Genomic DNA, 25,298 nt, shown 5'->3' with positions numbered 1-25,298 from the left:
ATATAAACTATGTGGTTATAGTAAAATATAATTATATTATTATATGATAAGTGAAATAAGCTGGATAATATTGATCTATAGGATGAAGTGAAAATAGTACACTAACTAGGGGATTTGAACATAAATGACAAGATGAACGTATAAGATAAGCTAGATGGGAAAGATTCATAGGTTTAAATAAAGCTATAACACATAGGTTGAATGATAGAAATTTGTGAAGTTATATGAGAAGATTATACGAGTTATATGAAATTGAATTAAGTAAACAAATTAGATTATACAGAAAGAAATAATAGAAGTGAGATGTGTTTATAAGTCTGACATAGATGAATATGAATATGAATTATAAGAGTGCTATATGATTTATATTAGGATAAATCTTGAGGATATATATATATATAGATATGAAATGAAATGAAATGAGTTATATGAATACATAATTATGTGATGAAATGGTGGATTACCTGAACATGTGAATATATATATATAGGTCTAAGAGAAGGCATAAGATCAAGATATAAGCAATGTGACTATAAGTATATATGTGCTCTAAGTGATATGACTTATAGGTATTTCTATTATAATGTTACATAATATGTTATGGATGTTAAATGAATTATGTGATGGTATAAGAACGGATATGAAATATATATATATATGTGAAAACAAGTATATGTTATGAGATAAGACTTATGACTATAAGCTACGTGAAAATGTTCTAAGTGTTTCGATATATTATATGAAGTATATGATCTTATGTGAACAAGATATGATAAGTATGTTTACATGAATACAGTTGATTGGGTGAGAAATGATAGAAATTATATGAAAACATGACATATGTGACATGTGAATTATATGGAAATGATCTACGGGTAAGTGAACTACGTGACTATGTGATCATATGAAAAGAAGCTATGTGATACGTGATATGTGAAAGTGAATTGCAAGTTTATGTGTATATTTGAAATGAAATAAATGATAACGCCCATGTTATGTGTCATGAGAGCTAGGGGTATAGTTGGCATGCCAAGAGTCGAGGGTTTATTCGGTTCTTTAGGACATATGTATATCCTTTGGAACCTGTGTGAAGTCTTGAAAGACACATACTTGATCCATAGTATATGTATATGATTCTTAAGGAATTCTACGTGGTCCTTATGGACATCATTCTACGGGCACTACGGTGCAATTCTACGGGCACTTCGGTGCAATTCTACGGGGCACTTCGGTGCATTTATACGAGCTGTGGTGACAGCATAGTGCACAACCTCTATAGACTCACATATCGATAGTTCTCACATATGTACATGGGCTAATCCAGAGATATGAACAAATATAAGTTAGTGGTATGATAAATGCTATAGAAATGATATGATGTTGTGTGTGTATAGTGTTTGATTGAAATAGTATGGGATTATATGATAAACTGTTAATGATGAATTATGCGTATGTATGTATTTACTGCAATTAATCTGATATGATTATATACGATATGAAAAATACATGAAATTGCTGTAACATGATAGAACAGAACATGCATGTATCAATATAGGTTTTAAAGTGCATTATAAGTTGTTATGCCTCACTAAGTCTTCGACTTAGCGTGTGATTGTTTCACACGTAGGTTTCGAGAAGAGTAAGGAGTGATGCGGGGCAAGACAGGTCAGTTTTCCTTACCAAAAGATCAGATCAGAAATATTTACAAAGTATGTTTTGGTTATGTATAAAGTGTTGGCATGTAATAAGTCATTAAGTACGAGCACTCTGATAAAGTCTGTATTTTGTTTTAAATAAAGTTTTAAATTTCCCGGGATTTTTCTTAAGAGTCAAGGTTTAAAAAGTCCATGTGACACTTCGGACTCGTATCCGGGTCGGATACGGGTTGGGGGTGTTACATTGTCTTTGTTTTGTCTTTTGGTTGAAAGTAAATTTGTTCGGTTGCTGCCAATTCTGCTAAACTGTGTATTCTTTAACACTGTGAAATAGTATTTGTCTTTGTTTTGTCTTTTGGTTGAAAGTAAATTTGTTCGGTTGCTGCCAATTCTGCTAAACTGTGTATTCTTTAACACTGTGAAATAGTATTGTCTTTGTTTTGTCTTTGGTTGAAAGTAAATTTGTTCGGTTGCTGCCAATTCTGCTAAACTGTGTATTCTTTAACACTGTGAAATAGTATTTGTCTTTGTTTTGTCTTTTGGTTGAAGTAATGCAATCCATTCAAGTTTCAATTTGCAGAAGAAGAAATAGTTTACTTTCGCAACACGAAACTTAAAATCGCAACGCGAAACCAAAATCGCAACGACAAGATCGCAACGCGAAACCAAAATCGCATTGCGATTTCATTTCGCGTTGCGATTCTTTCGTTGCGATTTTCATTTCGCATTGCGATTCTGTCGTTGCGATTTTCATTTCGCGTTGCGATTTGGTTTCGCGTTGCGATTTTAAGTTTCGTGTTGCGAAAGTAAACTATTTCTTCTTCTGCAAATTGAAACTTGAATGGATTGCATTACTTCAACCAATAGACAAAACAAAGACAAATACTAACTTCAGGGTATTAGTTTGAACATATTTTTCTTTGTTATCTGATGCATTTTGTGAACTATGATAGAATAATGACTTGGGTGAATACAATGCAAGTTTGAAACATATTTGTCTTTGTTTTCACTGTTTAAATATCATGTCTGTTTATTTACTGATTTTGTATTTAATTATTTAGCGGCCCGATAGAGTGGATGCTTTACGTCGGGTTATGCTTGCACGACGGAGTTCACGCATCAGACAGCGTGCACGTGCTATTAAGTCTCCGTACACCCCAATAGTGCGAAGACACCGCAAGAAGAAGCCCGACTCGCCTGTCATCCCTCAAGAGTCCACTCCTATCGTTGAAGAGGCCCCCCCTATCATTCCTCGAGAGTCCCCTCCCACCGTTCAAGAGGCCACTGTCATCATTGAAGAGGTCCCTCCCACCATTCAAGAGCCCGATTCACATGGCGTCATATGTAGGCTTCTTGAGAAACCCTCTGACGTGCCGGACATGATGGATTCAAGTTGGCTCTCGTATGAGTTACCGGCCAGTACCATACCGGTATCTGAAGAGGAGAGGGAACAACTACCGGACACAATTCTGGATAACACCCTTTGGGCTAAGACCGCTGTTGATTTTTATCTACATGAGCGGAGCCAGGGGTGTTTCACTGACATATGCAAGCTCACCGATGATATCTATTTGTTGCTTGATCGGTCTTGGTGGGGCGTATTATTAGGGGTCGAAGACAATGGCTATTTCGATGGGGGGGTAAGTCTTATATTTTTCTTATATTTCAATTGATTAATTTTTTTTTAAATTTATGTAAGTCACTAATATATGTCTTTTTTGTAAAACAGCATATCGATGCGTGGGTGACACGTCTTCTAATAATAAGAAAACTTAAGAAAAATAAAATATACGATATACAATTATGCCGACGTCTTTTCACGCCGTTCACTTGAAGAATGCACGAGATGAATCATTTGATTTGGGCAATGGACAAGCTAAACTTTATCCTGCATGGTGGGAGGTCGATAAGGTTAGTATTTATTTAGATTCAGTTTAAAGGTTTTATGAAATAAGTGCGCAAATGAATGAATTATTACTTATGATTGCAGGTGTTTATCCCTGTTTTGGAACGTAAACATTGGATTCTCGTCGAGCTTCAGCTCCCATCCCTTAAGACAATAGTGTATGACAGCATGATAAATTACATATCATTGGCTGATTTAAGAGATGTTATTAAGGGATGGAGCCTCATTTGGCTAAATTCTTGGATGCGATCAATTATTGGACTCGTTCTGGAAACAAGAAGCCAAAGAAGCTCAATATTACAGTTATTAGAGACGAGACCGCGCCACAACAAACGAGCGGAGCCAGAGGAGATTGTGGTCCTCTCGTATGCTTGGCGTTGGAGCGTTTGACGACGGGAAGCATCAAGTATCTACCTCCCACCGATAGAGATAGAGCTGCAGTAGGCTTGTGGTTTCGGCATTATATGGCTAAATCGATATATACGAGACGCTGCCTACCTGCATCCGCGTTATAAAAATGTCCATAAACAATTGGTAAGTTTATATACTTTTGGTTTGAAAATGTTTGGTTAAGTACCTAGAATTCAATAATTTGCTGTTTGTAGGTTTTAGATGTGTAGAAAGTGTTGTTTGAGCAAATGTTTGGTTTCTGCAGGTTAATCTCAGAAGTGAACTGCGTGAAAATGATGTATGGCTGCAAAAGTTGATTCAATAGTTTAATTGATTGTTTTTTTATTGTTTAATTGATTTGTAAAAGTTGATTCAATAGTAGATGATCGGAAATAAGAATTATTGCTTATTTTTGATTGTTTAATTGATTTGTAAAAGATGATTTGTAAAAGTTGATTTGTGTAATTGATGCAAACATAATTCTTATTTGTGCTTGTTTAATTGATTGAAATGTAATGGTTGATTTTGTTGATTTCAATCTGCATTATGTTGAAGGCAAAAATGACTATCGCAATGCGAAATGAAAATCGCAATGCGAAATGAAAATCGCAACGAGAGAATCGCAATGCGAAATGAAAATCGCAATGCGGAAATGAAAATCGCAACGAGAGAATCGCAATGCGTTTATAATTTCGCATTGCAATTCTCTCGTTGCGATTTTCATTTCGCATTGCGATTTTCATTTCGCATTGCGATTCTCTCGTTGCGATTTTCATTTCCGCATTGCGATTTTCATGTTGGGATTTTCATTTCGCATTGCGATTCTCTCGTTGCGATTGTAATTTCCGTGTTGCGATAGTCAAATGCATGCCTAATAGTGATAACAACTGAATAACAAGAGTTGGTTAAGTCAAAATGGTTGGCCTGAGTCATTAATTCAACTGAAAATGTTAAAAGTTCACACATAAAATCCACATAATACAACGTTTGCATTTAAAAATCACCTAAGTTAACAGTCCCAAAAGGTGAAGCCAATTGTGATTGGGATTTTAAAGATGATTACCTTTTGCTTGACACCATATGAGCTTTGGATTTTGATGAGGATCCATATTTTGGTAGAGGAAAAGATGATTTTGATGGCACTGGTGATCCACATGTCAACCTTGTATGACCACTTTCCTTGCACCGACTACATGTCGATCTCTTCTTCTCTTCACCCTTAGACGGTATACGATCGTGACTTTTGGTCGGCCAGGTAGCCTTCTGTCCATGGCTGGTGGCAAAACTGTTTGTAAGTCATCTGGTATGTCCCACTCAGAAGGATGTGGAATAGGGTAGACAATCTCGGTATAAGTCTGTCGATAAACTTCTGTAGTGTAGCAATCCATAGCGTATGCGCTTGAATCATCTTGGTTTAAATGAAGAGCAACTTTTATAACATGGCCACACGGATAACCAGATGTTGCCATTTCATACAACTACGTCTTTGCATTTAGATCGACTAGCCCATTTAAGTTATTATCCAGTACTTGAAACAAAGTGTTTGAACATGGTTCAACTCTCCATGACGTTGACTTCACAACACGTTTCGTTATCTTTTTTCAGTCCATGGTGTAACACGATGTTCCAATGTTCCTGTAAATTTAAATAAACAATACTTAGTAAAATATATATATGATAAGTTACGAATTCAAAGAAATAATACCTGCATGGTTTCTTTTCTTGTAGTACAACTGTTGAATAGAGGCTCGAAAAAACTCCATTAACATAGTAATGGGTAATTTCCGGGAATGACGACTTAGAGCGTTGATTGATTCTGCACTATTAGACGTCATGAAACCATATCTTGCTCCAAGTTGATGTACTCTTGACCATCTTTCAAACCCGACATCTTCTAGTGTTTGAGCACACTGAGGCAAAACACGTCTTAAACAATTTATATGCTTATTGAAATCCACTTCCCGATAAGCTTTACAGCCTTCCAGTATGTCCATTTGTGCTTTTTTATACCAGCAGACCTTGATTTTAGATTTCTATACAAATGAACACCACAAAGTCCATGAAAGCATCTGGGAAACACCTTCTAACAGCGTTGTCAATTGAGTTTGCCCTATCGGATATGATTGTCAGATTGCTAATAGGACCTATGCAATCCCTAAGATGCCCCATAAACCATGTCCATGAATCAGAGGTTTCAGATTTGCCAACCCCGTAAGCTATTGGCAATATCCCATTGTTAGCATCCATGGCTACTGCTAATAAGTTTACTCCAAGGTATCGACCTTTCAAATGTACTCCGTCAACTAATAACTGGGCGCATGCAAGTAATAAACGAACGAATCTACAAAATAATATACACAAGAAATATAATCATTTAAATGTGAAATGCATGTAACTAACAAAAATGAGTCAACAAAATTATATTGATTTACTAACCTTAGCACCAATGGCGATAAACAACAACTCAAAGCGTCCATCTCTATATGTTTTGATATGAGTTACCGACCCAGGATTTTTCAGCTTTAAATTGTGACAATAAGCCGGCAGTTGGGCAAACGATGCTTCTGGCGACCCCCTCAACAATTCCAAGGCATAACATTTGGCTCTCCAAGCTTGAGAATATGATATACTAATCTTGAACCGAGCATTCATGTCAGTCATAATTTCATGTCCCCGATATACCCTGCCATTCAAAAACATTAACTCAGCCAGAAAACCACCCAACACCTTTTTGTTTGCCTGTCTATGGTGAGGAAAAACTTGGGTTCTTGAACATGTATGTTTATCAATAAAAGTCCTAACTTGAAACATTTTGCAATCTTTTATTCTCTTTGCAATCATACGCCACGTACAGTATTTGTCAATCATACACCTTGTTTCGAAACGATCTTTGCTTGATTTGTTAACTTTTAGTTGATAGCCATCTTCCACACATTTCGTATATAAAGCTATCTTCAAGTCTTCCTTTGTATCAAAACAATCATCTTTCTTGATACGAATAACTTTTGTGTAACAATCAACTGCTTTCTTTATCAACTCTTCTTCCGGTATCTGAAGTAATTCTGGCATATTCCAGTTATACGCCCGTGGCATTTTCTTTTCTTCGGGGACTTTTTCTTCTTCTTTTTCTTCTTCAGGATTATATGAATTACAGAATGGATGTTCAACATGTTCATTCACAGTCGTAACTTCCTCCTCATTATCATCAACAATACATTCTTCGGCAACGGCTGTTTCATCATCAAAATTCGGGTATTGACCAATATCAATATCATTACACGCATGGTCTGTTTCTTCTTCTGAAACATCATCAAATCCGTGTATTGACCAATATCAAAGTCCGGATATTGACCAAGACCAAATTTCGAATACTGACTAGTACTCACAATTTTTTCTGTTGGCTCATCATCGTCTAACTGGTCAATACGAAAACCGGAATTTGGTGCTGAAAGTTGATTGGGATTTGGATTAGAGAAAGGTTGTGGGTTTTGAGAAAAACTTAGTTGATTACTACCCGCTACTGACCCAACAATACTACTTCTAGGTTCAACAACATACAATGTAACATCATCTTGTGAAACACTAATGTAAGCAATGAATCGTTCAACATCTTCATTGTCGGTTAACAAATAAACTTTACCATTTCTCTGATAAGATAGCCTAAATCCACTTAGGGGCTCTAAATTCAATTTATTTGAAACACGTAGCATTAGAGTTTCATAAGTTAACTTTTGTAAAGACAATTTTAGTTGAAGATTCATGGGTAAAGGCATATATTGTAAACACCATGAACATTATCCCATGACCCTCCAAAACACAAATCTATCCAAACATGATCAACATTAGATGATTTCATGGTTGTAAATTAATTTACTAAACAGACGAGCTGCGAAACTAAAACCTGTTGCCGGATTGGGAAGGATGTCGTTGGATATAGGAACGGATGTCGCCGGAGAGAGTGATAGATGGAGATGGAATGAGTTGCGATTTAGGGATTTAGTTTATGATTTCAGTGTTATATACCCAAAATTTCAGTGTTGTGATTTACAGATTCTCGTTGCGATTTACGGATTATCGTTGCGATTTACAGATTCTCGTTGCGATTTACGGATTATCGTTGCGATTTACGGATACGCGTTGCGATATACGGATACGCATTGCGATTTACCCATACGCGTTGCGATTTACGGATACACGTTGCGATTTACGGATACGCGTTGCGATTTATGTGTTCGCGTTGCGATTTTCATATTCGCGTTGCGATTTTAGAAAATCGCAATGCGAATTTGTACTATCGCATTGCGATTTTCAAGAATCGCGTTGCGATTTTGGAAACTGATTTGCGATTCTGGGGATCGCGTTGCGATTTTTATTTCGCGTTGCGATTTTGTTGGTCATTTTGGCAAATCCAAAAAAAGTTGGTTAAAATCGTATATTATAACTTTTTTTTGGTCACTGAGGCGATTTTCTCTTTTATTATTTCACATATGGACTCTCAGTTTTTGTCTTTTTTTTTTATTCATAAATTTTCTTTATTTTTATATCTATATTTCTTCTTTATGTCTTTATCTTTAGTTCATTTACTCTATTTTTCCCTTTTATATCAATTTATTTATTTCATCCGTTTTTATTTTCATTACTTTTTTTTCTCTATCACGTTCTCGACATTTAAAGGCTACACTTTCAAATTGTTTGGTAAGTAATTTGGATTGTTATTTTACCTTTTACTTTAAATAACTATTTTTTTAATTTAAGACAACTGGAAATTACGTAGTACCGAAAGGGCAGTTCGAGGGTGCTAACCCTTCGTTGACTGTAACCAACTCCCGAATTCGACACATCTTTGGTAAGACGTAGATCATGTAAGAAATAAGGTATCCGAGCAACCCATTTGTTTTAAAATAAATGATCGGTGGCGACTCTTAATCTATTTTTCCAAGTCGAAGCCCAATTCTGGATCTAACCGAAAGACGGTTCCGACACACTGTTTACCTTACTTACTGATGCATATTATTTTGGTTTCATAGTCCTCATCTGACCTACAGTTCTTTCTGATTTTAATGAGTTAAACCATGAGGTAGAGTGTAAAGAATGTTACGCTGAGGATTGGCTAGGCAAGTAAGACAGTGTTCTGCATTTTGATGAGTTAAAGCATAAGTTAGAGACTAAAGAACATTAAATTGAAAATTTAAAATTACCATATATTTTAGATTTTTTATGTATTTTCTATTGAAAATCTGTTTTGCCCTCCCCGCCCTAGAATTTTCTAAGTTCGTCCTTTTTAAATTTTTTAGAAGTTTTATGTATTTTTAAATTTTTATTTTTTTTAAAATTTTTTTTATGTATTTTTTAGAAGTTTGCGCCCCCCATATTTAGTTCTCATTTCTACATGTGTCAAGTGCTACATATTTATATGGTCTTGAAAGAATCAAGGTTTTCAATGTTGTGTTGATGACTTGTTAAATATCGAAAATTTACTCATGTCATTGCAGATAATGGTGGTGGGATGGATCCTGATAAAATGCGTCAATGCATGTCTCTTGGATATTCAGCAAAAAGCAAAGTAGCGAACACCATTGGACAATGTATTTACTGATTCCGCTCTCTGAAAAAAAAAGGATACTTCATAGTTGTTTTTTGGCATCCGCATAGAGCATTTTATATTTGTATTCATTTTCCACAGATGGTAACGGATTCAAGACGAGTACCATGAGTCTTGGTGCAGATGTTACTGTATTTTCCCGGTGTTGTGGAAAAAATGGAAAACAGTTGGTCTTTCTTAATTCTTTTTCTGGGCTAGAATAATCATTTGTTAATGCAAATATTAGATTCTTTGTGGTAGTGTTCCGCATTCGGAAGTAAATGTTTATTTTATTGGACTGTTTGGTCAAATAAGTTTTCTGCAGTCTGCATGTTAAGTAAACCTGTAATTCGTTTGCTTGAGAATGTTGTATGGTAGACCAAACAAAGTAATTACACTTTTTGTTCAGTGTTAGAGGTTAATGTTCTCGACTGCCCAAGATAGACAGACTTGTTTTGAATAGAATAGTAGAATGGAAATATGCATGTGAAGCTTCTGTTGTGAGTTAGCTTCACTGTCTTTAAGGTTGAAGCAGAGGACGAATGCTTTTATATTGAGTAAATATGAATTGTTCTATGAATATTTTGATTGAGGAAGAAAATATAAAGTAATTGAGATAAAGTATATATGTGATTATGTTCATATGTTTTCTCTGTATGCATATCTTTACTCTATTTTATGCTTTTGTTTTTATTTTCGATACATCAGTCACCAGAACGACCTTTTATTTCTGTTTTGTTATTGCAAATGGTAATAAAATTCTGTGGTTTGTTTTTAGCCCCACACAGAGCATTGGTATCCTACACATTTTTGACAAGCACAAGAAAGGAAGACATGGTGGTACCCATGGTAATGCCAACTAGAGCTTACTATAGTATTTGGATGAATATGCTTGTAGTCACCATCATAGTTGATAAGCTATTACAGAAACTATGCTCTGGTTGTGCCCTTAAATCACAGTGTGAATTGAAATGAACTGCTAGATTATGAACGGAAACAACAAGAATGGAACAAGATTATACGATCTACTGTCGGTGATTGGTATAGGAATTTGGATACTATAGTGGAGTGGTCTCCATTTTCCAGTGAAGCGGACCTGTTTCGACAGGTAATTCTGATTCTAATGTTGCTTTTCGGTTTGCTCAGTGCATTCCCTAGTCTCATTTCATCTCTTTTTCTATTTTTTGCAAATTCTCAGTTTAGCACTTGATAAGCTGGAATATTCATTATGCTTTGAGCTGTCGTATAGTTTAATTCTGGTAAAAAAAAATCCTTTTCCTGCTTTTAGTTCAATCGGATGAAAGATCACGGTACACGGATTATTATATATAATCTCTGGGAGGATGACCGAGGATTATTGGAACTTGATTTTCTTGGCGATCCACATGTATGTCTCAGATGTCTTGGATTCTTTTCGATATTTACAAATTTTAAATGTCAAGCAGAATAGAATGTGTTAAAACCTTTAATTGGATTATTGTTGGCAGGATATCCAACTCAGAGGTGTTAACCGAGATGAGAATAATATACAAATGGCAACACAGTTTCCCAACTCTAGGCACTTTCTGACATATAAACATTCATTGAGGGTAATTATTATTAATCTTTTTTAATAATTATTGTTTTTTAATGGTAAAAAAACTAAAAAGTAATGCCTGCCAGTCTTTTATGATGCCTTAACTTTGTGTTAGGTCATTGGTAATTTCTTGGTTCAAGCATGGTGGAGGATCTCTAAAAATTTGGATGCTTTACTTGCTTTGTACATGATTTGATGCATTGCCTGCAGTAGCATCCACAAGCACAGTTTTGCTTCTTTTTCTTTTAAAATTTTGATTTTGGTTTAGTTTTCTGTGTTCACTCTGCAGAGTTACGCATCAATACTTTATTTGAGACTTCCTCCTAACTTCAGAATCATTTTACGCTTCAAAGATGTCGAACACCACAACATAGTTAACGATATGATGCTTACTGAGATGGTAACATATCAATCAAATCCCAGTGCTTACTAAAACTTATCTGTTCTGTTTAACTACAGTCTATGCTTGTCTTACACTGGTTTCTTGCATTTTTGTCATCAGCTGTCTGCTTTGGTGATCACTGGTTTTGTGAAAGATGCCAAACATCACATTGATGTTCAGGGTTTCAATATTTATCACAAGAATCGGCTCATCAAGGTTTTCTTTATATTTTCTTCACATATTCATTTTCCATAGTGTTGAAATTTTTTTATGAACTGCCTAATGTCTTCTTTAACCCACTTTTCCAGCCTTTTTGGAGGGTTTGGAATTCTACTGGGAGCGAAGGTCGTGGAGCTATAGGTATTGTTCATTGGAAACTACTAGTTATTTTACCGGATTAAAATTGGCATAATGCCAACGAAATACCCTCAACGTTTGATTAAATAATCACTTTCGGAGCATTTTGGCCCCAACGTCTCATTTTAGGTCAAAAAGGTCCCTAAAGTTTGATTAAATAGTCGCTTTAACCTTTATTCTTTTTTTTTGAGCACTTTGGCCCCAACGTCTAATTTTAGATCAAAAAGGTCCTAAAGTTTGACTAAATAGTCACTTTAACCCTTATTCTTTTTTGGAGCATTTTGGTCCCCAACGTTTCATTTTAGATTTTAGGGCAAAAAAAATTCTATTTTGGAGCGTTGACATCCACTGAGAGACCTTTTTGCCCCAAAATGAAACATTGGTGGCCAAAATACTCCAAAAAAAAAAAGAACAATGGTTAAAGTAACTATTTAATTTAACGTTAGGGGCATTTTTTGTCATTATGCCATTACAATTATAATTAGCTTGATGCTTATGACAGGTGTTTTGGAAGCTAATTTTGTTGAGCCAGCTCATGATAAGCAGGGTTTCGAGCGTACAACAGTTCTTGCCCGACTTGAAGCTCAACTAGTACAAATGCAAAAGAATTACTGGTTTGTTGTTCCTTTCTAGTTATACCCTTGGTAACAATGCTGCTTCTCGATCTCAGGACAATTTTCCTAAAGTCATATCTGATGAATATTGACCGCTTCTTGTTAGGCACACCAATTGTCATAGAATCGGTTATGCCCCACGACGTGATAAGAAGATTATAAATCATTCTTTAGCCAAAGGTATGTCACCTTGTCTCTTATGTCCACCCTTGTATTTCATTTAACAATGTATGTGTTTCTGTTAGCTGTGAACTTTAAGCACACTCCCTGATAGATATATCTCATTCTTTTTAATCCCGTAGATGCTTCCGATCATGATCCAAAAAAATCTACTAAATTGAACACGAAGAATACTTCTAGAAGCAATCGAATCTTGTCAGACTCAGACAAGATGTATTCACCCTCGAATTGGAAAAACAGAGGAAAAATGTACGGAATTTCATGAAATTGATGGTGGATATGGGAATGGACATGTACTGGCACAGTTGAAGCAGGAGAATTGTGAATTGAAAAAAGGTGCTTTCCAAACCTATCTATTAGGCTTCATCAGTTCTGCTATGAATCGTCTTTCGACTAAAAGATCTTCTTCTTGTAGATTAGAGAAATTCAGAGGAGGGCATCAAGGCGGATTGCTTAATGATTTGCCGAAGGAAAGAAGCAGCTCCAAATCACTCGAAATAGAGGTATGATCCCTTTCGTATTCTAATACAATGACAATACATAGCTTGTATTGTGTTTTATAATTTGCTTGTATAATTTGCTGTGATTAGCACTGTTGTAGAAGTCGGACTGGCCGTTCAAATTGATTGAACGATGAATCGTGAAACTCAAGATGTACTGATGTCAGGATAATAAGGGTGACTGTTGTAGAAGTCGAACATAGCCCTTATTATCCTGACATCAGTACATCTTGAGTTGCTATGTTACACTTATGATCTTTTTTCTTGTGTCATTTTATTGGCTGACAGCGGCACAGGTAAACATCGACAAACTGAACATTGAACATGAAAGTCTGATTAGCATTTTCTCGGAGGAGAGGGATCGGAGAGACAAGGAGCAGGAAAACTTGAGAAAGCAGCTAAAGGTTATGTCCTCTCCACCATCTTTCCATTCTTATTGCATTTTCTCATTCCTTAGATTCTTTCTTCCTTATGTTTTTTCTTTCAATGATTTACTTGATAAAGAAGCCAAAAGTTTAACCATTGTTGCCGATACCGCACTAGCCGGCATGCACCATTTCAGTCACCATTTCAGTCCTAAACTGATTATGTTTTCGTTTCTTCCCTGGATGGGACAGCTCATCAAAATTTGAGAATGGATGGCACTGTAGGATGCGTCTAATACCATTCAAGAGTTGCTTGACAAAGTTTATGATGATGGAGAAGATGAAATCTCCTGAACGCTGATTGCCTCGTATCGATAATTTCCTGTAACGACGCATTTTCCATTTCCCTCATCCTTGTGTTTGATGTACACTCTCCCATTTTGTTAACAAGCAACCAAAGATGACACATTTTGGATTCTTTCTGTAACATCAGGTTAGGGACTGGTTGGTGAGTTCACTTCATTGACATACGTGTTTTGGTTAGTGCTGGTAATTTTTCTGCCATCTCGGTAGGTAGGTGCCTTGTTATCCGAACTCAGTAAGTGTTAGATACGGGTATATATGTCGTATTTGTATTTGGAGAGTTTACGTATGTATCAAATTTATGTCCAAATGCATTGGACATAAATATTGTATGTATAAACATGTTTGGTGTTATAAATTATGGAAGATACTATAAACAATTGATCGCAAATCAAAGAGAAAGGAAAACAAAGACATATTTACATTGGAATTAGTTGTCTAAATGAATAGAGTGTTCGTCAAACTATTCATGAACCGTTCGTTTATGTTCATTTATTAAGCTAAATAAACGAGTATGAATAAATCTTTTATGTTCATTTAATAAGCAAACGAACACAAACAGGGGTTTGTTCGGTTTGTTTATGTTCACAAATAAGTTCACTTATAAGATTGTTTATTGACTCGTTTATAAGCTCTTTTATTCGGTTTTCTTTTTCCTTTTATTTTTTTTATATTTTAAATATTGGTGAAGGTATGAACTAAATCGAACTTAAGGTAAACTTTGGAGTTTAAACTATAAAGCTTAAGGAAATTAAGGAGTAGTGGCATAGTTCCACCATTTTTCTTTTGATTGCAAATAAAAATGATAAAAAGAGAGTGCTGGACGGATGCTAAAGGAACTTAAGAACTTTACTCGTTTTTCGGATATTAAATAAATATGTTCATAAATACTAAATAGATGAATATAAACACTATCAAATATAAATAAATAAATACGAATATAATATTAAAAATTTAAATAAATACAAATTAAACATAAACACCGTCAAAAATAAATAAACAAATGCGAACATAATTTTATTCGTTCAATCTTGATTCATTTACGGCCTAATTAGAAAACTATTACATTAAAAATCATAGTTGGAGAAAAATTCACTATATTGGCCAATAATATTACAAGAGAGATGTAAAAAGCACACTAACTCTATACAATAAACCCTACACAATAAACATGTAGCATATCATTACAAATCTCTATTCTCTTTCAATTTTAATTTTTTATAAAACAGGTTTCTTGTAAATTTTTTGAACCGAACCGAACCAAACCAAACCAACTATAATTCGAATCACAATCTTAGCATCTAAAATGTTTCATGGGTTCTCTAGGTACAAGTGTACGAACACTAAATTTTGTACCATAAAACTATACCGTGCCACCCCATATCTTCATTTTATTCCTATTGTAATTTTTTTATCAAGAAAATTGTATTGCAAAATTTTCGAACCGAACCAAATATGATTCGGGTCACAACCAAAGATTGTAATGGCCCAAGTCCATTTAGTGGGCTTCCCACCCAATCCGGTTTGCTATTGGCTAATCTTTCTTACAATTTCACCATCTACAATCTTCTTCCTCAGACTGCCTAAAAGAAGATCACTGAGAAGTAAAGAGCAAAAATGGCGGCTTCAATCAGCGGAATTGGAGTTGGGGTAGGCCTATCCTGTTCTTCCAACCTTTCTAAACCTCTTCATTCTTCACAATCGTCCTGTTTCCGCCTCAAGATGACTGTTTCTGTTGAAGATAAGAAGAAGAATTATACCCTTCAAAAATCGGGAGAAGCGTTCAATGCTGCCAATGTAATTCTCACTTCCTCCCCCTTCTGTTCTTCTGATTTCTGTTTTCTTATTTTGAATCTTGTTCAAATTCAAGCCATTTGATTGGTTTTTCGATCTGGGTATGTTTTGGGTCAATCGAATTGATAATGAGTTTAGTATGTCTGGTCAGAATCTGATGCCTGGAGGTGTAAATTCTCCCGTGCGTGCCTTTAAATCTGTTGGTGGACAACCGATTGTGATTGATTCTGTCAAGGGTTCTCACATGTGGGACATTGATGGTAACCAGTAAATCGACTACGTTGGCTCTTGGGGCCCTGCGATAATCGGTCATGCAGATGATGAGGTCAAGTCCTTAACAATGCCATCAGTTCATATGCATTTTGATTTGAATTTTCATTTTGTTGTATTGGATGCAATGTCGATGATGATGCATTATGTCAACCATGGATTTGCATATATCTGTATGCAGGTGCTTGCTGCCCTGGCCGAAACAATGAAGAAGGGAACCAGCTTTGGTGCTCCCTGTCTTCTTGAGAATGTTTTGGCTGAGATGATAATCTCAGCTGTTCCTAGCATTGAAATGGTTCGGTTTGTAAACTCAGGTACCGAAGCATGCATGGGTGTGCTGAGCCTCGCCCGTGCATTTACCGGCCGAGAAAAGATCATCAAATTTGAGGGTTGTTACCATGGCCATGGCGATCCGTTTCTTGTCAAGGCAGGTAGTGGGGTGGCTACCCTAGGACTGCCTGACTCTCCTGGTGTCCCGAAAGCAACCACTTTTGAAACTCTAACGGCCCCTTACAATGACATAGCAGCTGTCGAAAGTCTCTTTAACAGCAACAAAGGTGAACTTGCAGCGATTATTCTTGAACCTGTCGTTGGGAACTCTGGCTTCATTCCGCCTAAATCTGACTTCCTTGAAGCCATACGGCGCCTAACTAAGGAAAATGGTGCTCTCCTCATATTTGATGAAGTGATGACCGGATTTCGCTTGTCGTATGGTGGGGCACAGGAGTATTTTGGCATAACTCCAGATTTAACAACACTAGGGAAGATCATTGGTGGTGGTCTGCCTGTTGGTGCATATGGAGGAAGGAGGGAGATCATGGAAATGATGGCACCAGCGGGGCCTATGTACCAGGCTGGGACCTTGAGTGGGAACCCATTGGCAATGACAGCCGGGATACACACCCTTAAGCGGTTGAAAGAACCAGGAACTTATGAATACTTGGATAAGATCACCGGAGAACTTGTTCAAGGTGTTTTAGATGCCAGAAAGAAGGCGGGACATGCTATCTGTGGAGGGCATATCAGGGGGATGTTCGGATTTTTCTTCACAGAAGGGCCTGTTCACAACTTCGATGATGCAAAGACGAGTGATACCGCAAAATTTGCCAGCTTTTATAGGGGAATGCTTGAAGAAGGTGTATACTTAGCACCTTCACAGTTCGAAGCCGGATTTACAAGCTTGGCACATTCATCAGAAGACATTCAAAAGACTATTGCAGCCGCTGAGAAAGTTCTAAGCAAGATTTAAGGTACTTTGTCCTGCCCTGTTCTTCCCTTCCTATTGCAGTTTTTCAGATCAAGATTTGTAGGCATTTCTTAGAATCTGTATTTCTTACTAATTTGCTAATGTACGAGATAATTATCAGCTTTTAAAGCTTGTTTACATCCTCAGCTGTCATTTTCTTTCACTCAAATCTCCTTTGACCATAACCATGAATTTCGCTTAGATGTTCTTATCGAACCACAATGCACGAAGGGTTAAAATGTTTTCATCACCTGCACTAGAAGGCCTTTTATTAGTAATAGATAGCATTTATACAATAGACATATCTTACAATTTGGTGTACGTTTCTTGTTTACATACTCTATATAACTTTTCAAATGATTCAAGCTATTATCGGGAAACAACCCGAAAAGTTACTACACAAATCATAGAAAAAACCAATGTGCATCATCATCACTCCATTGTGAATTCGTACACAACTTTGCGATGTACATGCAGGAAGGCCAGATGTTTACTATCCTAAACATTGTTACCAGTGTAAACAATTTCCCAACTCTACACGTTTGCCTTTATAAAATGGAGCATGAGCATTCAATCTTTCTGGGTGACTCATCAATCTTCTTTTCTGTTCAGACCAAAAGCCAAGTATAAGTTGATGAGTTTGACATATGAAGTATTAAAAAATGCAGATGTCCACCACTTGGATAAAGTTCTACTTAACAGCAAGTAAAGGTGCACTAATTATAATTGTACAATGTCATCGACTTGCATATTATTGACCTAAAAGACGAAATGCAATCCCAATAACGGATCTTATCAGCACAAAGAATTATGGAATGATGCAGCAATGGCTAGGGGGATTTCTTTATCATGAATACAAGCAAAGATGACCTCTGATATGTTCATCATAACTCAGAGCAACATACTCATTAACCATCAATGTAAATACTCAAAGTTTCGGCTTTTAGCAATCACTGGTGGTCAGTTATAGAAAATACCTGTTTTAGTCTTTGCAAGAGCTGGCTGTATTACAACATGCATTATAATAACTCCACCTGCTACTTCCCCAAAGGGAACTTGAAACTGACCAACAGTCTTATCGTTCTCCAATATTTTACCCGAGCTGATCAGTTTGACTTCATTCACTGCCTTTGGAATAATCGTCTTACCTGAGGAAGGGCAACGACTGCATCTAAGATAATTTAAAATGAATTTCGAAACTGTTAACCTTAAAAACTTCCTTCTGGGATTGTTCATAGGTAACAAATGGAGCGAGTGGATGCTGTTCTTTGTCGATATTTGTAGTTAAAAAGAACGAAGATAACATCAATTTTTTGAACATTTCAATAACATGCATTTACAGTTTATACAGCTAAATTTAGCCTTCCACTGAATCTACATTCATAAGAACATACTGCAGTTCTACTAACCATTTTCAAATCGAAAATAAAGAATACACCAATGGCATCAACAATGAAGATACTATATAGAAAGGTTATCTCCTTCTTTCTAAGGCTACAATTTCGTCCGGAAACCTAAGAACCCTAATTCCAGAGGATCTGCATTCCAATGCAAACCCTACTGCTTTGTTAATCTGTCTCCAAAATTATTGTATACTATATAGCAAATCATTCCAAATTTAACCAAAATTTACCAGAAATCTTCCAAAAATGTAAGTGAATAAAACCCAACAGAAAAAAACTTCACGAGCAATTATAAAACGAAATGGAACTAATTCAGAAGAGGAAACCTTTGGGCCAATCAGAGACAATCCTTTGCTTAAGCATATCGACTGTGGATGTCGCCGAGTACGGGAACGGCCCAATATCCGATCCGTCATAAAGCCTGAACTTTATATCCACCAAATCCTCCACCGGCATTTCCACTCAGCTTCTCCTCCGATTACCCGCAGACCACCTCCTTTAACCGCTTCAATACTTCTAGGTTCAGGTTGATAGATTTGGAGCCCGCTTTTCCAAGTTTTCTCTTATTAGTATGGATCTTTCGAAAAGATGGGTGTTTGGTGAACCAAAGAAGAAAGATAAGAGAGCTTGCCATCTCATAAGCCTCCACCGCTCTGCTAAAACGATGTCGTTTCAATCGATGTTTCTTTGCGAGAAGCGGTAGAAGAAACATCCTTTGCTTTACTTCTTTGGTACGTCGTCGTATCTGTCCAGTTTCCTTTCCCTCATCCTCTCCTCCAGCTTTTTAGATAGTTCATTAGTACCAACTAAGAATGGAAAAAAAGTTAGATAAATAAAGCTTCCATTATATAATATTATTTTTATCATAACGTTTCCTCGGGGATTTGTTAGACTTGAAAATTTTAAATTAGGAGAAGGCGGTAAATTCAATTTTAAAAAATAGTTTGATTTTAGAGTCACCACCAACATTTAAGTTAGGTAGATTGAAAACCTTAAACGACAAAAAATAGTATGCGTTTTACCAAAGATTCATTTTTAAGAGTTCGAAAGTCGGTTACGTGCGGGGAAGAATGAGCACCCCCACAACGCCCAAATTTTGGTACCTAAACGATTATATGTTGTTTAAATATTAAAAATTTCAAACTTTGAAAATAATATTTAATTTATGATCCTTCTATTTATTCAAATCTATTTAAAAAGACGTCAATTTCCAAAAGCAACCTAAAATAAGAAATGCAATCGGTCAAAAAGATCAAAGAGCCCATAAGATAAAAATAAAAGATATTATAATTATTTTTATACGAGAAAATACATCATTTTGTATGAACAATCCTCGGGAATGCATTTATTTTGTAGTTAGGATACTTTCCCATAGATTCCACTCACAAAAAGACATTTTTTCATATTTAAAAAAAAACAAAATAAGGTATAAGTTAAGATACTAAAAAGGTAAATACAAAAAAATTAAATTAAAAAAATGGAAAATGACTGAAATAAAATACTGGAATATTAAAGGGAAAAAATTAAGTTTTAAAATTTAGGTGTCGAATAGTAAATAAATAAACAAAATAAATTACGTAAATTTAAAAAGTTTAATTTGTACAGTAAAAATAAAATGTTAGTATAACAGTAAAAAAATAAAAGTTAGTATAATAATAAAGCGAATAAATAAAAGTTAGTAAGTTAGTTCGAATAAGATAAATATTAAAATGTTAGTAAGTAAGTGGCTAAAATAAAATACCATAAAGTAAAATGCATAAATCAGAAAGAAATAAAACATAAAATAGCATGTTGGTGACTAACTTATAAATAATGAAACTTAAGTACTAATAATAAAATAAACAAAATATAGGAATTTGACGACTAAAATGTAAAAAAATGGAAAATATTAGAGGGACCTTAACACAATTTTATGTGAATATTTAATGACCATTTTATAAAAACTAGCTAAATGTTAAAGGGCTTCAACGTGGTTTTTCGCAAAAGTTTAGTGACTGTTTTATAAAACAAGGAAAACATGGAATGTCTTAAGCATAATTTTACAATTTTATAGCTTATATATACAACTTTTAGCCAGTAAAAAAAAGACCTAGCCCCCATTGTTATTATCTTCCCCCTTTTCTTTTTTTTTTCTCTTCTCTCAATCTCTCCACGCAAGCTTCGACCGAGCCATCATCGCCCCAAAACCCGGTCGACTACCGTACTTTGGTGGTCGGTCTCCACTCCGATGGAACCCCACACTCTCTTATTCTACCTAAACGCTAGATCACGACCTAAAAAAACCCTAAAAAATTTATTTTCCTTCCTAAACCACTCAACCAAAGTCTAAATTTCCCCCTAGCGCCGCCGTACGTCGGTGGCTCTCCGCCTTCCGGTCATCACCATTGATGACCGACTTAACCGAAACCCATCTAATATTAGAACGGTCGAATGAAGGCCCCATTAAAGGTAAAATTCTAATATATATTTTTTATACATATATTTAGTTCTTCCGAAATATAAACATGCATGTACAAAAAAATGAAAATAACTTGGAGAAATCGTTGCTTCAAATCTGATTTTTTGGTACTTTGTATTGTTTTTTCAAAAAAAAATTCCCCCTCTTTACACTGGTTATTGGGGTATCATATACTCGATTACATAAAAATAAAAAATATTTCTTTTTCCTTTTGAATATGCTTTTTCCACGCATTTAATAGGGTGAAACTGGCGTGTTTGACGCTGGTAAAGTCAGTCGGTCATAGTATTTAATTCCCAGATTTCTTGCGATTCTTCCTTGGCATTGTCAGATTGCATGACGTGTGCTGAAAAACGAGGGCTGCAACAGAGCTGGTAACATGTTACCTTAGCTGTTTTGTTTTCACGTGGGCTCCTGCCTATTTTGTTTCCGGGTCAAACACTACCCGGTCAAAACACAGTGTCTACAGTTGCCCCTCTTTGTCCATTATCGTATAAATAGAATAAGACAAAGATCAAAGACACTAATTTTGACCGACCTCTCTGATTGTTTTGATTTTGAGGAAATCAGATCAATCTGGAAAGTTTGGTGTTGAAGACGACACTGCTCGTCCATGTTGAAGAGATCTAGTCGTTTTTAGATAAATTGTTTGAAGATGACGTTGTTCCTTCGTGTTGAGGAAATCGGGTTAATCAGAAGATAATTTGGATATAACATGGTTCTTTCGCGTTGAGGAAGTCTGATTGTATGAGGATGACGCTGCTCCTTCGTGTTGAGGAGATCGGGTCAATCTGGAGATAGTTTGATGTTAAGATGACACTGTTCATCAGTGTTGAAGAGATCTAGTCATTTCATGTAAAAAGATGATGTTCCTTCGTTTTGAGGAAATCGGGTCAATCAGGAGATGACTTTTCCTTCACGTTGAGGAAGTCTGATTGTCTGCGGATGACACTGCTCCTTCGTGTTGAGGAGATCAGGTCGACCTGGACACAATTTGATGTTGAAGACGACAATGTTCATCCATGTTGAAGAGATCTGGTCGTTTTCAGGTAAAAAATGACGTTGCTCCTTCATTTTGAAGAAACCAGGTCGATCAGAAGATGACTTGGAGACAACATTGTTTCTTCTCGTTGAGGAAGTCTGATTGTCTGAGGATGACATTGTTCCTTCATGTTGAGGAGATTGAGTCAAAACTAACTTTAACTGATTCTGTTCAAACAAATCAAATACCATGCATGTCAGAGGTGGCGGGTTAATGAACGTTGCTCTTGTTGAAGAATCAAACCTAGAAAGCTCTAGACTCGATTAAGAACAAAGGGGATGAATAGGGGAAGGTGGCGGCAATAACTAGGATTCTTTAGGGTTTCTTCAAGGCAATAAGATTAGAACAAAATAAACAAAAGATAAGAAATTGAAATAAAATAAGATAAGATGATAAAGAAATCAAAAGATCTCCCTTACGAAGGTGGACGGTAAAGATGATTGATGCAGATGGATTTGTGGAAAATAGATGGATAAGTGTCCTATCGAACCCTCCTAGTCGCAATGAAAAGGAAAACTCGATAAATGGCTCTAACCAACCCTCCTAGTCGCGATGAAAAGGCAAATTGGAGTGTGAAGATTAATCTCCCTCACAAGAACTTGAAAGAACTCCAGGAGAAGAAGCTTCGAAGGCACAAGGCAATCGACACTTGCAAAACGAACTCTCGTTGTATTATTAATCAAAGAAATCTGATTTACAAAGTTGAATGAAGCCTCCTTATATAGGGGTTGAATTCTAAAGGTCCTAAATAACTAAAGAATAAAATATTAATAAACTAAACATGTTTTAACTCTAATTCCTAATAAAATAATAACTAAAAATATTGTTTAACCCAACCTTAATTCCTAATAAAATAATAATTCTGATCCTAAAATATAATTAATCATCCTATATTAAATTATATTACAAATAATCAATATAAATATTGAAAATTCGTAATATTTACAAAATAACGTATTAATCCCGTATAGGATTTCCTGCATGCACCGTCTTCAGTAAAATGGTCATATCTTGAGTTCCCGATATCGGATTGATGCGATTTAAGAACCGTTGGAAAGATAAGAGATAGACGGTTGTATATCCAGAAGACATGTCGACCGGATAACAACTGGATACCCTTCAATTTTTTTTTGCAAATCTGCTGCTATTAGACCCTTACGGATGAATGCTTGAACTGCGATTTGAAGCTTGTCTTTAAGAAGTTTTTTCCGGCCTCGTGTGATAGGGCCAAGTGGTATAGTAAATTATCATCCTTAGCTTTAGGGAGTGTGGTGCATGTATCATCTCCCCCTTCCTTAAAAGGATTCGTCCATGAATCTTTGACTTTGCTTGTTTGCACGTGATGCATGATGCACAAATCTTTTCCATTGTTTTACGCATGTGCGGCCAAAAGAAGTGTTCCATGACCATATCAAGTGTTTTGTGAATACCGAAGTGTCCCATAAGTCCTCCGGCATGTGACTCGTGAACCAAGAACTCTCGCAAAGAGCCTTGTTGTATACACAACCTGTTCATGCGAAAAAGAAAGCCATCTTGTCCATTTAACCATTTGAGTGATTCATGGTCCGTGTGAATGACAAACTCTTTAGGGAGAAGATAATGTTGCCACACTTCGAGTGCTCGGACGAGTGCAAGAAGTTCCTTGTCGTAGGTAGAGTAGTTCAATTGTGCATCTTTTAACTTTTCACTAAAGTAAACGATAGGTTGTCTTTCTTGCATGAGGACGACACCAATGCCTATGCCTGAAGCATCACATTCTAGCTCAAAGGTGTTACAAAAATTGGGAAGACGAAGAATAGGGGCAGAACATAACTTATCTTTAAGAAGTTCAAAAGCTTTTTGTTGTAGTGGTCCCCATTTGAATTCAACTGACTTTTTGATGATCTCGGTTAATGGTGCAGCAATGGTTGAGAAATCTTTGACAAAGCGACGGTAGACTTGCCAAACCATGAAAGATCTTACCTCGGTGATGGAAGTAGGCGTGGGCCATTCTTGAATTGCCTTGACCTTCTCTTTATCTACATGAATACCCTGTACACTAACTATAAAGCCTAAAAACATAAGCTTATCATGCAAAAAACACACTTATCCATGTTAGCATATAAATGTTCTCGTCGAAGACTTCACGAACCATTCGAACATGAATGACATGAGAATCAAGAGAAGATGAGCATATAAGAATGTCATCAAAGTAACGACATAAATTTACCTATAAACTCCTTAAGAACGTGATTCATTAATCTCATGAAGGTGCTTGGAGATTTTGTGAGTCCAAAGGGCATAACAAACCATTCATACAAGCCGAACTTTGTCTTGAATGCTGTTTTCCATTCGTCACCTTCTTTCATTCGAATTTGATGGTAACCACTCTTCAAGTCAATTTTGGTGAAGATACTTGCACCATGTAGTTCATCCAACATATCGTCTAGGCGTGGAATAGGATGCCTATACTTGATTGTTATCCGATTGATAGGTCGACAATCTACACACATTCGGAATGTGCCATCTTTCTTTGGAACTAGAATGACGGGAACTGCACAAGGACTAAGAATCTCACAGATGTTTCATTTTTGTAATAATGAATCTATTTGTCGTTCCAATTCCTTCGTTTCCTCAGGATTGCATCGGTAAGCGGGGCGGTTTGGTATGATTGATCCAGGGATGAAGTCGATTTGATGTTTGATTCCTATTGTAGGTGATAAACCATCCGGTGGGTTGCTTAAGACATCTTGAAACTCCTGTAATAGAGAAGAAAACACACTAGGCAAATCTGTGATGTTAGTGATAGTTGATAAAATGGAGTCCTTGAAACGGACTAGAATGCACGGCCTATTTTGAAAAAGGGTCTCTCTCATGTCTTTTGCACTCGCATAAATGTTTTGAGACACTCTTTTATTTTCACATTGAGGTTCACTCACCACCCGTGGGTCATTTGTTTGGCTGTTATCGGTTGTGACCTCTTTTGCCTTTTGTTTCAAATTCCCTGTTTCCTTGAGAATTCGTTGTTGATCTAGAATCTCTTTGGGGGTAGGGGGTTAAGTCGGAACGAATTACCTTTTATTGGAATTGTGTAAGTGTTCTTTCGATCATAATATGTGACGTCGTTGTCGTATTGCCAAGGCCGTCCTAGGAGAATGTGGGATGCTTGCATCGGAATTACATCACACCATACGTCGTCACAATACTTTCCCATCTTGATATTAACAAGGCATTGTT

General features: G+C 36.1%; 1 protein-coding gene and 2 pseudogenes across 3 annotated transcripts; 2 read left to right on the top strand and 1 right to left on the bottom strand.

The window, feature by feature from the left end:
• Nucleotides 1-9,340: 9,340 nt before the first annotated feature.
• On the top strand, nt 9,341-13,860 carry LOC120140129 (annotated as a pseudogene).
• A 1,532-nt stretch (nt 13,861-15,392) lies between these two features.
• On the top strand, nt 15,393-17,236 carry LOC120140170 (annotated as a pseudogene).
• Nucleotides 17,237-17,258: 22 nt separating this feature from the next.
• On the bottom strand, nt 17,259-19,309 carry LOC120140171 (membrane-anchored ubiquitin-fold protein 3-like). 3 transcript variants are annotated; one of them, XM_039155191.1, is made up of 3 exons: nt 18,909-19,309; nt 18,157-18,327; nt 17,259-17,430 (listed from the first exon to the last, which is right to left on the bottom strand). In XM_039155191.1, the coding sequence occupies exons 1-3, from the start codon at nt 19,036-19,038 to the stop codon at nt 17,378-17,380; spliced, it is 354 nt and encodes a 117-aa protein (XP_039011122.1). In that variant the 5' UTR covers nt 19,039-19,309; the 3' UTR covers nt 17,259-17,377. The 3 variants fall into 3 exon arrangements, with proteins under 3 accessions (XP_039011122.1, XP_039011121.1, XP_039011120.1); XM_039155190.1 differs by lacking the exon at nt 17,259-17,430 and adding an exon at nt 17,446-17,788 and having other exon boundaries at nt 18,162-18,327; nt 18,909-19,304; XM_039155189.1 differs by lacking the exon at nt 17,259-17,430 and adding an exon at nt 17,446-17,783 and having other exon boundaries at nt 18,909-19,269.
• Between the last annotated feature and the right edge of the window lie 5,989 nt (nt 19,310-25,298).

Source organism: Hibiscus syriacus, unplaced genomic scaffold (assembly GCF_006381635.1).
Source record: "Hibiscus syriacus cultivar Baekdansim isolate YM2019G1 unplaced genomic scaffold, ASM638163v2 tig00110782_pilon, whole genome shotgun sequence".
NCBI lineage: Eukaryota > Viridiplantae > Streptophyta > Magnoliopsida > Malvales > Malvaceae > Hibiscus > Hibiscus syriacus.
The sequence above is the reverse complement of the archived record's forward strand: the minus strand, read 5'-3'. Positions and strand labels throughout refer to the sequence as shown.

Excerpts from the sequence above, each read along its gene's own strand:
- LOC120140171 (XM_039155190.1), bottom strand. The coding sequence starts at position 19,038 with ATGCCGGTGGAGGATTTGGTGGATATAAAGTTCAGGCTTTATGACGGA. Across the intron at positions 18,328-18,908 it reads TGTCTCTGATTGGCCCAAAG|GTAAGACGATTATTCCAAAG; the intron begins GTTTCCTCTTCT and ends GCCCTTCCTCAG. Across the intron at positions 17,789-18,161 it reads CCAGCTCTTGCAAAGACTAA|AACAGAAAAGAAGATTGATG; the intron begins AACAGGTATTTT and ends GCTTTTGGTCTG.